Source organism: Pleurodeles waltl, chromosome 3_1 (assembly GCF_031143425.1).
Source record: "Pleurodeles waltl isolate 20211129_DDA chromosome 3_1, aPleWal1.hap1.20221129, whole genome shotgun sequence".
NCBI classification, from domain to species: Eukaryota; Metazoa; Chordata; class Amphibia; order Caudata; family Salamandridae; genus Pleurodeles; species Pleurodeles waltl.
This window is the reverse complement of record NC_090440.1, coordinates 1,333,918-1,352,500: the sequence shown is the minus strand read 5'-3', so window position 1 is coordinate 1,352,500 and position 18,583 is coordinate 1,333,918. Positions and strand designations below refer to the sequence as shown.

The window sequence follows — 18,583 nt, the reverse complement described above, 5'->3', positions numbered from 1 at the left end:
TGATAAAAACTGAAGAGGGCAAGAATGCATGGGTTCAAATGGTGGACCCATACGTCTTGTGAGCACGATGTTAAAATTCCACACAGGGGCTAATGGTGTTCTAGGTGGAATAACTCTTTTAAGACCTTCAATAAAAGCTTTTATAACAGGAATTCTAAACAGGGAAGTATGTTGTCTGTTTTGGGGGTAAGCCGCTATTGCTTTTAAATGTATCCTAATAGACGAGTATGTGTACAATATCCTAGTCTAAAGCTTTAAGTGGGTCAATGTTTTTTGGCTCACAGTAGTAGACAAAACGCCTCAATTTAGCCGCATAATACTGTCTAGCGGTGGGTTTACGGGCTTCCTTTAGAATATCCAGACATTCAGATGGAAGTTGTAAGTGGCCAAACTCTATGACTTCAGGAGCCAAATCGCCAGGTTGAGTATGCTGGGATTTGGGCATTTGATTTGACCTCTCCTTTGAGTCAACAGGTCTGGCCTGTTTGGTAGTTTGTGATTTGGCACTACAGCCAGATTCAACACTGTTGTGTACCAATGTTGACGTGCCCAAGTGGGAGCTATGAGTATCATGGTGAGAGAGGTGTAGGAAAGTACCATCTTGCCTGGCATGTTACCCCCATATTTCACTGTATATATGTTGTTTTAGTCTATGTGTCACTGGGACCCTGCCAGGCAGGGCCCCAGTGCTCTAAGTATGTGCCCTCTATATGTTCCCTGTGTGATGACTAACTGTCTCACTGAGGCTCTGCTAACCAGAACCTCAGTGGTTATGCTCTCTCTGCTTTCCAAATTTGTCACTAACAGGCTAGTGACCAATTTCACCAATTTACATTGGCATACTGATACACCCATATAATTCCCTAATATATGGTACTGAGGTACCCAAGGTATTGGGGTTCCAGGAGAACCCTATGGGCTGCAGCATTTCTTTTGCCACCCATAGGGAGCTCTGACAATTATTACACAGGCCTGCCAGTGCAGCCTGAGTGAAATAACGTCCACGTTATTTCACAGCCATTTACCACTGCACTTAAGTAACTTATAAGTCACTTATATGTCTAACCTTCACCTGGTGAAGGTTGGGTGCAAAGTTACTTAGTGTGAGGGCACCCTGGCACTAGCCAAGGTGCCCCCACATCGTTCAGGGCAAATTTCCCGGACTTTGTGAGTGCGGGGACACCATTACACGCGTGCACTGTACATAGGTCACTACCTATGTACAGCGTCACAATGGTAACTCCGAACATGGCCATGTAACATGTCTAAGATCATGGAATTGTCACCCCAATGACATTCTGGCATTGGGGGGACAATTCCATGATCCCCCGGGTCTCTAGCACAGAACCCGGGTACTGCCAAACTGCCTTTCCGGGGTTTCCACTGCAGCTGCTGCCACCCCCTCAGACAGGTTTCTGCCCTCCTCCTGGGGTCCAGGCAGCCCTGGCCCAGGAAGGCAGAACAAAGGACTTTCTCTGAGAGAGGGTGTAACACCCTCTCCCTTTGGAAATAGGTGTGAAGGCTGGGGAGGAGTAGCCTCCCCCAGCCTCTGGAAATGCTTTGATGGGCACAGATGGTGCCTATCTCTGCATAAGCCAGTCTACACCGGTTCAGGGATCCCCCAGCCCTGCTCTGGCGCGAAACTGGACAAAAGAAAGGGGAGTGACCACTCCCCTGACCTGCACCTCCCAGAGGAGGTGCCCAGAGCTCCTCCAGTGTGTCCCAGATCTCTGCCATCTTGGAAACAGAGGTGTTTGTGGCACACTGGACTGCTCTGAGTGGCCAGTGCCAACAGGTGACGTCAGAGGCTCCTTCTGATAGGCTCTTACCTCTCTTGGTAGCCAATCCTCCTTCCTAGGTAGCCAAACCTCCTTTTCTGGCTATTTAGGGTCTCTGCTTTGGGGATCTCACCAGATAACGAATGCAAGAGCTCATCAGAGTTCCTCTGCATCTCCCTCTTCACCTTCTACCAAAGGATCGACCGCTGACTGCTCAGGACGCCTGCAAAACCACAACAAAGTAGCAAGACGACTACTGCAACCTTGTATCGCTTCATCCTGCCGGCTTTCTCGACTGTTTCCAGGTGGTGCATGCTCTGGGGGTAGCCTGCCTCCTTTCTGCACCAGGAGCTCTGAAGAAATCTCCCGTGGGTCGACGGAATCTTCCCCCTGCAACCGCAGGCAACAAAAGACTGCATCACCGGTCCTCTGGGTCCCCTCTCAGCACGACGAGCGTGGTCCATGGAACTCAGCAACTCTGTCCAAGTGACTCCCACAGTCCAGTGACTCTTCAGTCCAAGCTTGGTGGAGGTAAGTCCTTTCCTCCCCACGCTAGACTGCATTGCTGGGTACCGCGTGATTTGCAGCTGCTCCGGCTCCTGTGCACTCTTCCAGGATTTCCTTCGTGCACAGCCAAGCCTGGGTCCCCGACACTCTAACCTGCAGTGCACAACCTTCTGAGTTGTCCTCCGGCGTCGTGGGACTCCCTTTTCTGATTTCGGGTGGACTCCGGTTCACTCCTCTTCTAAGTGCCTGATCCGGTACTTCTGCGGGTGCTGCCTGCTTCTGTGAGGGCTCCCTGACTTGCTGGGCACCCCCTCTGTCTCCTCATCAAAGTGGCGACATCCTGGTCCCTCCTGGGCCACAGCAGCATCCAAAACCCCTAACTGCGACCCTTGCAGCTAGCAAGGCTTGTTTGCGGTCTTTCTGCGTGGGAATACTCTGCAAGCTTCTTCACGACGTGGGACATCCATCCTCCAAAGGGGAAGTTCCTAATCCTCTTCGTTCTTGCAAAACACCAAGCTTCTTCCATCCGGTGGCAGCTTCCTTGCACCCTCAGCTGGCATTTCCTGGGCTCCTGCCCACTCTCGACACTGTCTCGACTCTTGGACTTGGTCCGCTTGTCTTACAGGTACTCAGGTCTGGAAATCCACTGTTGTTGCATTGCTGGTGTTTGTTCTCCTTGCAGAATACCCCTATCACGACTTCTGTGCTCTCTGGGGGTAGTAGGTGCACTTTACACCTACCTTTCAGGGTCTTGGGGTGGGATATTTTTCTAACCCTCACTGTTTTCTTACAGTCTCAGCGATCCTCTACAAGCTCACATAGGTTTAGGGTCCATACGTGGTTCGCATTCCACATTTGGAGTATATGGTTTGTGTTGCCCCTATACCTATGTGCTCCTATTGCAATCTACTGTAACTTTACATTGCTTGCATTACTTCCTTTTGCTATTATCTGCATAATTTTGGTTTGTGTACCTATATATTGTGTATATATCTTATCCTCATACTGAGGGTACTCACTGAGATACTTTTGCATCTTGTCATAAAAATAAAGTACCTTTATTTTTTAGTACTTCTGTGTATTGTGTTTTCTTATGATATTGTGCTAATGACACTAGTGGTATAATAGGAGCGTTACATGTCTCCTAGTTCAGCCTAAGCTGCTTTGCCATAGCTACCTTCTATCAGCCTAAGCTGCTAGAAACACCTCTTCTACACTAATAAGGGATAACTGGACCTGGCACAAGGTGTAAGTACCTCTGGTACCCACTACAAGCCAGGCCAGCCTCCTACAAGAGGTTTGTTTTATCTTTTTGATCAGAAATGGAATAAGTGTGAGAGGTGGAAAAGCGTGAGCAAATATCAGTGACCAGTTGATCCATAGAGCATTGCCCTTGGATTGAGGGTTTGGGTACCTGGATGCAAAGTTTTGACATTTTGCGTTTTCTTTTGTGGCAAAAAGATCTGTGTCTGGGGTACCCCAGATTTGGAAGTATTGTTGAATCACCTGTGGGTGAATCTCCCATTCATGTATTTGTTGTTGCGTCCTGCTTAAGAGTTCCGCTAGTTGGTTGTGTATCCCTGGAATACATTCTGCCAATAATTGAATCTGACTGTGAATTGCCCATTTCCAAATTGTCTGTGCTAAGAGGGGCAATTGAATGAATGTGCCCCCCCCCCCTGTTTTTGCAGATAATACATTGTGGTCATATTGTCTGTCCTTATTAACACTATTGTGTATGTGATTTGTGCCTGAAAGGCTTTGAGCGCTAGAAATACTGCTAGCAATTCCAAGTGGTTTATAGGATAAGTCTGTTGAATTGAGACTCATTCCCCCTGTACAGTGATGTTGTTGAGATGAGCTCCCCAGCATTTCATTGATGCATCTGTTATGACTGGGGTCAGAGGTGCAGGGTCCTGAAAGGGCCACCCGTTTGATAGGTTGGTGTAATTCCACCACTGCAGAGAGCGGTGAGTCTGGCGGTCCAACAACACTAGATCCTGAATTTGACCGTGTGCCTGAGACCATTGTTGAGAAAGACACTGATGTAGTGGTCGAATGTGTAGTCTTGCATTGGGTACTATTGCTATGCATGAAGCCATCATTTTCAAGTTTCATCACCAACTTTACTGTAGAAGTGTGGTTGTATTGTAGTTGAGTTATGAGATAGTGAAATGCTTGAATTCTGACTAGGTTTGGGTATGCCAACCCTGATAGTGTGTTGAGAATTGATCTTAGATACGGTTGTATCTGTGCTGGCTGCAGGTGCGAATTTTGATAATTGTGGTGAATACTAGATTGTGCAGGATGTCTAAGGTATACTGAGTATGTTGATGACAGATTTAAATTGTACTGGCTTTTATGAGCCAGTCGTCCTGATATGGTAAGACATGTATGTGTTATCTTCTGAGGAATGCTGCAACTACCGCTAGGGATTTGGTGAATACCCATGGTGCTGTTGTTACAGCGAATGGTAGCACTTTGAATTGGTAGTGCTTTCCTGCTATAAGAAATCTTAGATATTTTCAATGTCCTAGATGTATAGGAATGTGGAAGTAAGCATCTTTGAGATCCAATGCTGTCATGTGAGGACGAAGGAGAATGTTTGGTGGAGTAGAGATGAGTTCTAGACAATAACCATGTAAGATAATTGATAGAACCCACTGATATGCAGTTCTGTTGTGCCATTGTGGGTACAACTTTGCCAGTCTTCCTCCCACAGGAGATGTATGTTCTGTGGGGGGTGTAAGAAGTCACTGCTTGGTTGAGGTAGAGGAACCTCTTGGAGCGGATGATTTACCTCTTCCTGTATAGTTTGTTCCTCTGTAAGAGCCTCTAAAAGAACCTTTTTTGTAGAAGTGTGGCCCTTGTTTTTGTTGGGATGTGGAGGGTTCTGTGGTTGATAACTTGAAACCACCCCTAAACTGTGGCCTACTAAAAGTTCCCCGAGTAGGTGTAGTGTATAACGCACCCTTAGCTTTAGCTGTCTCAGAGTCCTTTTTGAGCTTCTCTATTGTGGTATGAAGCTTTGGCCCAAATAAACATTGTTTATCAAAGGGCATATTTAATACTGCTTGTATCTCTGGCTTAAAATCTGATGCCCTTAGCCAGCATGTCTCCTAATGATGATGCTGGTATTGACTCCCCTTGCTGCTGTATCTGCTGCATCTATAGAGGATCGGATTTGGTTATTAGAAAATAGCGTGTCCTTCAGCTACTATATGTTGGGCTCTTCTTTCATGCTCTGGTGGAAGATATTGCAACAAGTCTTGGTTGTGAATTCCAACCAGATCCCAATGAGCTTCCACATCTGATCCCAATGAGGTCTGTCGTACCTTGCTAGGAGTGCTTGAGAGTTCGCAATCCTCCAATGGTTAGCAGCTTGAGCTGCCACTCTTTTACCAGCTGCATCAAATTTGCAACTCTTTTTCTGGAGGAGGGGCATCCCCTGTAGACTGGCTATTGGCTCGCTTTCTTGCCGCACTCACCACTATAGAGTCAGGCGATGGTGTTCTAATAAAAACCGGATCTGAGGGTGCAGGTATATGTGTGTGTGTATGTATATGTATATGTGTATGTATGTGTATATGTATGTGTGTGTGTGTGTACATATTATATATATATATATATATATATATATAGCCAGTCGAAGGCTCAGGCCTAAATGCGTTGCCATTTTTGTTTGAATAACACTCTGTACTTAGTGCTCTACAAGAAATAAGAAAATGAATTACCTTTCGAGCTGATGGATGGTGCCGGCGTCATTCCTGCCAGGAAAAGCTGGTAAATATTGCCTCTCTAATGCTGTGTAATGATTTTTGTTTTATTATATATATATTTTATTTTTAATTTTAAAATCGACCATAGGTGTAATGACTCTTGATTTTACTGGTTCTTTAACAATGCATTCACCATGTTTAAGCATGTGTGGAAGCATAGGGAGACACTGATACTCTTTGTGATAAATAAAAAATCATCCTCCGTATGTAGTTGTACATTATGATACGCAGCTGCCCTGGTTCTAAGCAGTGGTATCTTCAGGGGGAGATGGCCTTATAGAAAGTTTGGAGAAAAGTTCAGCTAATACCGAACCAAGATATACCGGAGCTAGAGGAAGCCCGTCTGAAGCCGACCGGGGAAAGAAAACAATCTAACAAAGGACTCGATGCCCACGCACCCTATCACCAAGAGGAGGAGTCACTCAATCCTGTGACTCGGGGAAAACAACTTCTTCAAAGATAAAACAACTTGTAACACTCCAAGCCCAACACTAGATAGCAGACTTATGCAAAACATGTGTATCTACAGCTACACATGCCATCAAACATACATTACATAAATACATATTTAGAAATAGAAGGGTATTGTTGCACTAATTTGAGTGCACTGGTTTTAAAAGACTTTAGTAAAAGGAACTAGCAACGTCAAAACCCTAAAAGAACTGACGGCCTTGGCTACCACATGCCAGCGAGAGAACAGTTGCTGCCATCTGCATGGCGATGTGATTCTGTGCACCACCAGATCCGACAGCACTAGCATGGAGTAGACCAAGAGTGAGCTGTGACTCTCTCTGCTAGCTGCCCCACTGACAGTGATGACTGGACTTCTGAAGGAGAAGCCACCGCCAGTCCCTACAGGAATGTGAATAAAAGGGCAACAGGCAATAAGTGAAATTGGTCCCCCATCACAATGCAGAAGTTCTAACCCCTCATGCAATGAGGGTCTTCTCTTCTCAGACGGCCAAGGGTCACTTTAAATCATAAATACACAAATAAAAGACATTGTTTACTAGGTTAATGGCTTTCTTATCATAGAATCATTTAACTTACTTCATAACATTCATGATTTCCTAAGAATTCAGTAGATGGCTCAGATTGGATAATTCATACATTTTTCTCTGGAAAAATAAAAACCCGAGTACCCTCACCCAGAGAACTAAAGGCCTGGTGGATTTCCTTCATCACACTCCTGTACAGCTCCTTCTGCCACTGGTATAACAGCTTCCACTCCTCTTCAGAGAAACACGCAGCAACATCGCAGAATGTAAGTGGTACCTGGAAACAAAAGTTATATATCAGCGTCTGACACTTGATGACCCAGAGTAAGCACTAATGGTCATGAAAAGAGTGACAGTGTAAGGAACGGTGAGCATGCATAGAGGAAGGAAAGATGCTTGTGTACAGAGCGCTACAGAGAAACAGAGAGTGTCTCAGTATTGAAGGGTGCTTATGTACCGAGTAAAAGAGCAAGCAAGAGTACTCATAGAAAGGGTGAGGAATTTACTAATTTAAGGAGGAAAAGAGTGAGGAACAATGGTCATGTACAGAGTAAAGAACAAGGCGCATATAACTGAGTAAGGAATGGTGGTCATGTAAAGAGTAACTGAGTAAGGAATAGTGGTCATGTAAAGAGTAACTGAGCAAGGAATAGTGGTCATGTAAAGAGTAACTGAGCAAGGAATGGTAGTACTGTAATGAGTAACAGAATGTGAATGGTGGAATTGTAAAGAGTAGCAGAGTAAAGAACAGTGCGCATGTAACGAGTAACTAAGGCCCTCATTATCAACACGGCAGGATTCCCCGCCATGTTCATGCTGGCGGTCTAAACACAGACCGCCAGCCCATTGAGGACCCCGCTAGCCCAATAAAGAACATTCCGCTGGGCCGGCGGGCAGTAACAGTGTTTCCGCCAGGCGACCCAGCGGAATGCTGGGCCCGGACACTGCCGACGGCTCCACATGGAGCTGTGGTCAATGTCGCAGTGCGGCAGGTGCAGCAGCACCCGTCGCGCATATTACTGCCCGTAAATTGGGCAGTGACATGCACGACAGGGCGGTGCACGAGGGCCCTGTGGCCCCCATTCCACCAGCCTTTTCCTGGTGGGGGACACCGCCAGGGAAAGGCTGGTGGACACAGGTTCTTTAGCCGGCGGGCAGCGCGGATTGCATCGCTGCCCTGTCAGACAGGGAACTCTGCCATCGTCAGGCTGCCTGGCGGCGGTAGCCTGGCGGTGGCGGAGTTCCGCATTTGGCAGTCATGGCATGAACATTAGATGTCGGTCTGGACCGTCATGCCGGTGGCGGTCATTTCCACCACCGCCGGCATGGCGGTCCGGACCGGCATTGTTCATAATGACCACTTAAGTAAGGAACGGTGGCCATGTAAAGAGTAACATAGTAAGGAGCGGTGGTCATGTAAAGAGTAACATAGTAAGGAACGGTGGCCATGTAAAGAGTACCAGAGTAAGGAGCGGTGGTCATGTAAAGAGTAACATAGTAAGGAACGGTGGTCATGTAAAGAGTACCAGAGTAAGGAACAGTGGCCATGTAAAGAGTAAGAGGGTAAGGAACGGTGGACATGTAAAGAGTACCAGAGTAAGGAACAGTGGCCATGTAAAGAGTAAGAGGGTAAGGAACGGTGGTCATGTAAAGAGTACCAGAGTAAGGAACAGTGGTCATGTAAAGAGTACCAGAGTAAGGAGCGGTGGCCATGTAAAGAGTACCAGAGTAAGGAACGGTGGCCATGTAAAGAGTAACATGGTAAGGAACGGTGGCCATGTAAAGAGTACCAGAGTAAGGAACGGTGGCCATGTAAAGAGTAAGAGGGTAAGGAACGGTGGTCATGTAAAGAGTACCAGAGTAAGGAACGGTGGCCATGTAAAGAGTAAGAGGGTAAGGAACGGTGGCCATGTAAAGAGTACCAGAGTAAGGAACGGTGGCCATGTAAAGAGTAAGAGGGTAAGGAACGGTGGCCATGTAAAGAGTACCAGAGTAAGGAGCGGTGGCCATGTAAAGAGTAAGAGGGTAAGGAACGGTGGCCATGTAAAGAGTACCAGAGTAAGGAGCGGTGGCCATGTAAAGAGTAAGAGGGTAAGGAACGGTGGCCATGTAAAGAGTACCAGAGTAAGGAACAGTGGCCATGTAAAGAGTAAGAGGGTAAGGAACGGTGGTCATGTAAAGAGTAACATAGTAAGGAACGGTGGTCATGTAAAGAGTACCAGAGTAAGGAGCGGTGGTCACGTAAAAAGTAAGGGCCGCATGTACAAATATTTGGAATTGCAATTTATTAATTGCGATTCCCTTCGAATTGCAATTCCAAACTGTAAGAAACTCCATTGAGTTTCTTTTGCGATTCCCGGTGGGGGGCAAATAGACCTGCCTCATTAATATTAAATGAGGCAGGTTGCAATTTGCGACCCACAGGGAATCGCAAAAATCACAGGGATGGTGGCCTCCAGGTGTCAGCAGACCACCATATCTGGGATTGCTTTTAAATAAAGCAATTTCTTTTTTTGTTATTTTTTAGACGCAGCATTGGAACTATGGTCATGCAAAAAGTAACAGAGTAAGGAACGGTGGTCATGTATAGGGTAGCAGAGTAAAGAACGGTGGTCATGTAAAGAATAACAGAGTAAGGAATGATGGTCATGTAAAGAGTAACACAGAAAGGAATGGTGGTCATGTAAAGAGTAACAGAGTAAGGAAAGGTGGTCATGTAAAGAGTAACAGAGTAAGGAATGGTGGTCATGTAAAGAGTAACAGAGTAAGGAAAGGTGCACATGTAACGAGTAACTAAGTAAGGAATAGTGCACATGTAAAGAGTAACGGAGTAAAGAATGGTGGTCATGTAAAGAATAACAGAGTAAGGAACGGTGGTCATGTAAAGAGTAACAGAGTAAGGAACGGTGGTCATGTAAAGAGTAACAGATTAAAGAACGGTGGTCACGTAAAGAGTAACAGAGGAAGGAATGGTGGTCATGTAAAGAGTAACAGAGTAAAGAACGGTGGCCACGTAAAGAGTAACAGAGTAAGGAACGGTGGTCACGTAAAGAGTAACAGAGTAAGGAATGGTGTGCATGTAAAGAGTAACTGAGTAAGGAACAGTGGTCACGTAAAGATTAACAGAGTAAGGAACGGTGGTCATAAAACAAGTAACTAAGTAAGGAATGGTGGTCATGTAAAGAGTAACACAGAAAGGAATGGTGGTCATGTAAAGAGTAACAGAGTAAGAAAAGGTGGTCATGTAAAGAGTAACAGAGTAAGGAAAGGTGGTCATGTAAAGAGTAACAGAGTAAGGAAAGGTGCACATGTAACGAGTAACTAAGTAAGGAATAGTGCACATGTAAAGAGTAACGGAGTAAAGAACGGTGGTCATGTAAAGAATAACAGAGTAAGGAACGGTGGTCATGTAAAGAATAACAGAGTAAGGAAAGATGGTCATGTAAAAGTAACATAGTAAGGAGCGTTGGTCATGCAAACAGTAACAGAGTACGGAACGATGGTCATGTAAAGAATAACAGAGTAAGGAACGGTGGTCATGTAAAGAATAACAGAGTAAGGAACGGTGGTCATGTAAAGAGTAACAGAGTAAGGAACGGTGGTCATGTAAAGAGTAACAGAGTAAAGAACGGTGGTCACGTAAAGAGTAACAGAGGAAGGAATGGTGGTCATGTAAAGAGTAACAGTAAGAAATGGTGGTCATGTGAAGATTACCATAGTAAGGAACGATGATCATGTAAAGAGTAACAGAGTAAGGAATGATGGTCATGTAAAGAGTAAATAATATGAATGGTGGTAATGTAAAGAGTAGCAGAGTAAAGAACAGTGCGTATGTAACGAGTAATTAAGTAAGGAATAGTGCACATGTAAAGAGTAACAGAGTAAAGAACGGTGGTCATGTAAAGAATAACAGAGTAAGGAACGATGGTCATGTAAAGAATAACAGAGTAAGGAACAATGGTCATGTAGAATGATGGTCATGTAAAGAGTAACAGAGTAAGGAACGTTGGTCATGTAAAGAATAACAGAGTAAGGAATGATGGTCATGTAAAGAGTAACAGAGTAAGGAATGATGGACATGTAAAGAGTAACAGAGTAAAGAACGGTGGTCACGTAAAGAGTAACAGAGGAAGGAATGGTGGTCATGTAAAGAGTAACAGTAAGAGTAAGAAATGGTGGTCATGTGAAGATTACCATAGTAAGGAACGATGATCATGTAAAGAGTAACAGAGTAAGGAATGATGGTCATGTAAAGATTAAATAATATGAATGGTGGTAATGTAAAGAGTAGCAGAGTAACGAACAGTGCGTATGTAACGAGTAATTAAGTAAGGAATAGTGCACATGTAAAGAGTAACAGAGTAAAGAACGGTGGTCATGTAAAGAATAACAGAGTAAGGAACGATGGTCATGTAAAGAGTAAGAGTAAAGAACGGTGGTCACGTAAAGAGTAACAGAGTAAGGAACGGTGGTCATGTAAAGAGTAACAGAGTAAGGAACGGTGGTCATGTAAAGAGTAACAGAGTACGGAACGGTGGTCATGTAAAGAGTAACAGAGTAAGGAACGGTGGTCATGTAAAGAGTAAATAATATGAATGGTGGTAATGTAAAGAGTAGCAGAGTAAAGAACAGTGCGTATGTAACGAGTAATTAAGTAAGGAATAGTGCACATGTAAAGAGTAACAGAGTAAGGAACGATGGTCATGTAAAGAGTAAGAGTAAAGAATGGTGGTCACGTAAAGAGTAACAGAGTAAGGAACGGTGGTCATGTAAAGAGTAACAGAGTAAGGAACGGTGGTCATGTAAAGAGTAACAGAGTAAGGAACGGTGGTCATGCAAAGAGTAACAGAGTAAGGAATGATGGTGATGTAAAGAGTAAATAATATGAATGGTGGTCATGTGAAGAGTAGCAGAGTAAAGAACAGTGCGTATGTAACGAGTAATTAAGTAAGGAATAGTGCACATGTAAAGAGTAAAAGAGTAAAGAACGGTGGTCATGTAAAGAATAACAGAGTAAGGAACGATGGTCATGTAAAGAATAACAGAGTAAGGAATGATGGTCATGTAAAGAGTAACAGAGTAAGGAATGATGGTCATGTAGAATGATGGTCATGTAAAGAGTAAGAGTATGGAACGATGCTCATGTAAAGAATAACAGAGTAAGGAATGATGGCCATGTAAAGAGTAAAGAACATGAATCATGGTAATGTAGAGAGTAGCAGAATAAAGAACAGTGTGCATGTAACAAGTAACTAAGTAACGAATAGTGCACATGTAAAGAGTAACGGAGTAAAGAAAGGTGGTCATGTAAAGAATAACAGAGTAAGGAACGGTGGTCATGTAAAGAGTAACTGAGTAAGGAATGATGGTCATGTAAAGAGTAACAGAGTAAAGAACGGTGGTCACGTAAAGAGTAACAGAGTAAGGAACGGTGGTCATGTAAAGAATAACAGAGTAAGGAACGATGGTCATGTAGAATGATGGTCATGTAAAGAGTAACAGAGTAAGGAATGATGGCCATGTAAAGAGTAAAGAACATGAATCATGGTAATGTAGAGAGTAGCAGAATAAAGAACAGTGCGCATGTAACAAGTAACTAAGTAACGAATAGTGCACATGTAAAGAGTAACGGAGTAAAGAACGGTGGTCATGTAAAGAATAACAGAGTAAGGAACGATGGTCATGTAAAGAGTAACAGAGTACGGAACGGTGGTCATGTAAAGAGTAACAGAGTAAGGAACGGTGGTCATGTAAAGAGTAACTGAGTAAGGAATGATGGTCATGTAAAGAGTAACAGAGTAAAGAACGGTGGTCACGTAAAGAGTAACTGAGTAAGGAACGGTGGTCATGTAAAGAATAACAGAGTAAGGAACGATGGTCATGTAGAATGATGGTCATGTAAAGAGTAACGGAGTAAAGAACGGTGGTCATGTGAAGATTAACCTAGCAAGGAACGATGGTCATGTAAGGAGTATCAGAGCGAGGAACGGTGGTCATGTAAAGAATAAAAGAGTAAGGAACGATGGTCATGTAAAGAGTAACAGAGTAAGGAACGGTGGTCATGTAAAGAGTAACAGAGTAAGGAATGTTGTTCATGTAAAGAGTAAAGAATATGAATCGTGGTAATTTAAAGAGTAGCAGAGTAAAGAACAGTGCGCATGTAACGAGTAACTAAGTAAGGAATAGTGCACATGTAAAGAGTAACGGAGTAAAGAACGGTGGTCATGTAAAGAATAACAGAGTAAGGAACGGTGGTCATGTAAAGAATAACAGAGTAAGGAAAGATGGTCATGTAAAAGTAACATAGTAAGGAGCGTTGGTCATGCAAACAGTAACAGAGTACGGAACGATGGTCATGTAAAGAGGAACAGTGTAAGGAACTGTGGTCATGTAACGAGTTACAGAGTAAGGAACGGTGTGTGCATGTAACGAGTAAGTTACTCTGGTCATATAAAGAGTAACTGAGTAAAGAATGGTGGCCATGTAAAGAGAATATGTGACAGAACAACTAGGTCCTAAACAACTAGAGCCTAAACCACTACTGCTAAACAACTAAAAAGTCTCTACAACTAAGTACTGAACTACTGTCTAAACAACAATTGTGCCTGAATAACAATTGCCTGAACAACTAATATATATATATATATATATATATATATATATATATATATATATATATATATATATATATATATATATCCTAAACAACTAATAAACCATAAAAAACAAAAAGAAAACCTTACCTTAAAATTAGTTGTTCAGGCAATTGTTATTCAGGCACAATTGTTGTTTAGACAGTAGTTGTTCAGTACTTAGTTGTAGATACTTTTTAGTTGTTTAGCAGTAGTGGTTCAGACCCAGTTGTTCAGGATGTTTCCCATGTAATGAGTAACAGAGTAAGGAATGGTGATCATGGAAAGAGTAACAGAGTAAGGAATGGTGATCATGGAAAGAGTAACAGAGAAAGGAATGGTGGTCATGTAAAGAGTAACCGAGAAAGGAACGGTGTGCATGTAAAGAGTAACTGAGTAAGGAACAGTGGTCACGTAAAGATTAACAGAGTAAGGAACGGTGGTCATAAAACAAGTAACTAAGTAAGGAATGGTGGTCATGTAAAGAGTAACACAGAAAGGAATGGTGGTCATGTAAAGAGTAACAGAGTAAGGAAAGGTGCACATGTAAAGAGTAACAGAGTAAGGAAAGGTGGTCATGTAAAGAGTAACCGAGAAAGGAACGGTGGTCATGTAAAGAGTAACAGAGTAAGGAACGGTGGTCATGTAAAGAGTAACACAGAAAGGAATGGTGGTCATGTAAAGAGTAACACAGAAAGGAATGGTGGTCATGTAAAGAGTAGCAGAGTAAGGAAAGGTGGTCATGTAAAGATTAACAGAGTAAGGAACGGTGGTCATGTAAAGAGTAACACAGAAAGGAATGGTGGTCATGTAAAGAGTAACAGAGTAAGGAAAGGTGGTCATGTAAAGAGTAACACAGAAAGGAATGGTGGTCATGTAAAGAGTAACAGAGTAAGGAAAGGTGCACATGTAAAGAGTAAGGAAAGGTGACATTGCAGGAAGCTGGCCTGATGTGTGGTGAGCACCTATGGTGTTATCCCCAGGGATGTGAATTCCTATCGCCCGGGACACATTGTTTGAGGTCTAGGGCAATAAGCTTTCATGTTTATTTTGTTCTTGGGACAAGTAGGCCCAACCGCCTGCAGCATAAACCCTCCCTCTGGCTACCAGTTTATGGAGAAGGGACTGTCTGCAGTTATGGTAAAATGTGTCCATGTTAATGATGTTCGAACTTGTATTCATGGTTCATTATTGAAATGCCTTTATTATTAGGGTGAGTGCTGTAAAAAAACTTTTTAAGGTTACACTGCACCACTGACAGCGGTTACAGTAAAAAATAAAAATAAAAAAAGTTTTAAAAAGTTTACATACATTTGAAAAGTGTGACAATATGAGGCTAAGTTTAATGCTCCCAGAATGCGCTCTGATTATATGAAAATATCTGCAGAAGCTTGTAAGCAAGAGTGATGATTCTTTGCTTTCAAAAGAAAAATGTGGGTAGGAAACTAAAACCTATCCCTACTATGACATTTTAGGTGCTATTTCTTTGAAGTGTCATTTAATAAAATGTGTTGATGCATGCTAGTATTTCCAAAAAATATTCCTAATGGAAAATCAGTGTAACATTTTCAACAAGATTATAGGAAGTATGAAAATAACCAAGCACTGGCAAAACCAACCGATCTAACATTTGTTGTGAGTCTTTTGGTTTTGTCAATGCATGTCTTGTTTTGTCATGGCTTTTGTAACACTTTATTGTTGTGGGAGCTGCCAGGTCCTCACCATTGTAACGAACAATGGCAAAAAGCAACAAAATAAACAACATTTTGGTCTCAAAAAGCACACATTGCCACTAGTGCTGTAACAAAGTTCCCGCAGTCCCTGCGGTGTAGGGAGACCCCTCCAGGGGAACCCCTCAGCACAGCACCTGCCCTGAGTGGGTCTGGAGGTGGGGGCCCTCTATGTTCTTAGCAGAGGAGGCGCCCTCTAGTTTCATTATGCCACTGACTGCCACAGTAGTTCCTAGCACTGAAGAAAACTACTTTGTGTGCCAATATTCTCCTTGAGGAACAGCAGAATGCGATCACTCACAGTAAAGCAGGCCGATACACAGAGAGACAAATATAATATTAATAAAAACAAAGGCCCTCATTATAACATTGGCGGTAAATCCCGCCTACCGCCACGGCCTCCAAAAGACAGTCGCCGTGGCTACCTACTGTCCACCATAATATGACTGTAGCCGGAATTCCGCCAGAAGGCTGGCGGAATTCCGGCTACGGTCATGGTGGCGGACGGCGGTAAGGTGTCGCTGCTGTAGAACGCCGCCAACCGTATCATAACACATGATACGGCCTGGCGGTGTTCCGCTGGCGGACGCTGCTGCTGGCACCAGCGTTGTTTTCCTTCTCCTGCCGGAGGACCCCATGCAAGCAGGTAAGTCTGGTTCTCTAACAGGGGAGGGGACGGAGGTGTTGTGTGTGACCTTTTGTGTGCGTGCATACGTGTGTGAGGCGTGTGGAATGTGTGTGTGCATAAATGGGTGTATGTGTATGTTGTGTTGTGTGAATGCGTGTGTGCTCTTATGTATTTTGGTGTGTTTGTATGAATGTATGCATGCGTGAGTGGTTGTGGGTATACGTGTGTGCATATGAGTGTGTATGTCTGCGCGTGGGGGTTCATGGTTTTCATGGCGGTAAGATTGCCACGAAAACCATGGCGGTAGGCGGGGTCATAATCCTGAGGGTGGGATAGTGACAGCCATCTGGCTGGAGACTGAAGTCTCCAGCCCGGCGGCTGTTACCGCCCAGGCGGATGGAGTGGTACATTGGCGGCTTGGCTTGAGCCAAACCACCAACGTCATATTTTGGGGAAAGGTACTGCCAGCCTGTTGGCAGTACCTTTCGCCAAAATAACGCCGTCCACCAGGGTCGTAATGAGGGCCAAAATGTCTTGGTCAATGCCAGACCTAATTAGGGGCCCAATTCTTAAAGAAAGTCACAAAAGTGCACCCTTGCTATATGTCTTTGAATTAGTGGCTTTCATGAATTCACAAGAACTTACAGAAGTAGACCAGGAAATCGTACTCCCAGAAAATATATGTGAACTGTATTTTACCACAAGCACTTATGCATGTGTAGATTTGCTCATGCGAAAATCTATTGAGTGTTTACAAGTTCACGTTGACTCCAACCACTTTTTTCCCAATCCTGGAAGAATTTCTACTTCTGCCATTGTCAGGAGTAAATTTCCAACCTTTCCCAATATGGGGAACGATTAGTGAAGAGCTTAAAACATGCAAGTTAGTAGGTTTGCAGACTCAAAGGCATTCCAGCCCTGGAACTATTGCTTACTGCTTCCTCCAGCCCCGATACGTACATCTGCAGAGAGGTGGCAAAATAAAGAAATTGCTAGAGTAGGGATTGAAATTGCAAGTATTCAAGCCCTACTATAGGCTATTATAAGAGCTCTGACAGAATGAGACTGCTGCCATAATTTGTCTCCGCACTACATGGCACTATAAATCCCACACCCCTGTATCACCTTATACCAGGTCCTGGTATCCCCTATTAGTGAAGTGTAGTCAGTGTCTAGAAGTCAGGCTCTATAGAAGTAGCTGTGGATGAGCAGCCAAGGCTTATCTAGGAGACATGCAAAGCTCATGCAATACCACTGTAGTCACACAGTACTTACACACATGAAAGAAACCAGACAGTGTTACAAAAATAAAGGTACTTTATTACGGTAACACAAATACTAAAATACCGTATAGGTAATACCCTAACTGGAGGTTAACACACTATTATATACACATTAGCAATCAGTGAAAAGCATAGAAAGCAATAGGCTTGGTAAAAGCAATAGCAAACAGTGAGGACCATAGAGGAGGGCCAAACCATACACTTAAAAAATGGAATGTTAAAGGCAATCCCCCACCCAAGGAAGCAGAATCAGTAGAAAGGAGCTGGAGGAACTAGGAACCCCAAGAGGTGATTATCAGAGTGACCCCCAGCATCCAGGAGAGCAGAGGTAAGTACCGGGGTTTTCACCAAAACCAACGGGAGGACTTAGGAAAAAGATTGTGCAAAACCTAGACAAGAGTGTAAGAAACCAAAGGTGGAGCCTGACAGAAGATGACCTGCAAAGGAAGGAGACCAAGTCCAGTTTGTGATAAAGCGTCCAGTTGTGGCAGGAGCCACTACCCACCCTTCTGTGGATGCAGGACCAGGTCGACGGTGGATGAAGAAAGTCAGCAGTGCAGCACAGGAGCAGAAGAGATGTTCCAGAAGTGATGCAAGTGATGTCCCACATCAGCTGTCGTGATGCAGTTGGTAAGTGGTGCTGGAAAATCACCAACAAGCCTTGGCAAATGCAAGATTCGGAGAAGAAGATTTTCCAAGGCTGAAGTGGACCAGCAAGGCCCAGGGGGCTCAACCCAAGGAGGAGAGTCCCGGGTGACCCTCAGAAGCTAGGAGAGTCGCAAGAAGAGGAGGCAGTCCCCACAGAAGATTTACAGGCAGCAGGCACAGGAGTTGCAGTGAGGCCCACTCAGCACACTTGAAGAAGTATCCCACGCCGCTGGAGTCACAAGCAGGAGACTGCGTTGCAGGAAGGAGTGCTGATGGCCGGGGCTACAGGGAGCCTGAACATCCCTTGGAGGAGGAACCAACAAGCCTTGGCAGCTGCAAGAGTCGCTATGTACAGGGGTGCTGTCCTGCAAGGAAAGGGAAGGGCTTACCATCTCCCAAGTTGGACAGCTGGTAGAGAGGACCAAGGGGACCACTCCAGACCACCCCCTGTGATGCAGAATCCACCTAGCTCCAGAGAAGAGAAGATCCACGCAACTGGTCTCTGGATGCATGGGAGTGACACCTTCACTCCAAGGGAGATTCCTTATTACTTCTTGTGCAGGCTGAAGACTCATCACCCTCAAAGGATGCACAGCTGGG

The 18,583-nt window shown here is 44.2% G+C and overlaps 1 protein-coding gene across 1 annotated transcript in view; it reads right to left on the bottom strand.

The window, feature by feature from the left end:
- Nucleotides 1-18,583, bottom strand: part of LOC138285943 (zinc finger protein Xfin-like) — a 664,541-nt gene that overhangs the window by 606,450 nt on the left and 39,508 nt on the right. The window contains exon 2 of the mRNA XM_069226463.1: nt 7,213-7,339. Coding sequence (XP_069082564.1) covers nt 7,213-7,339 — 127 coding nt within the window. The remainder of the gene's footprint in view (nt 1-7,212; nt 7,340-18,583) is intronic.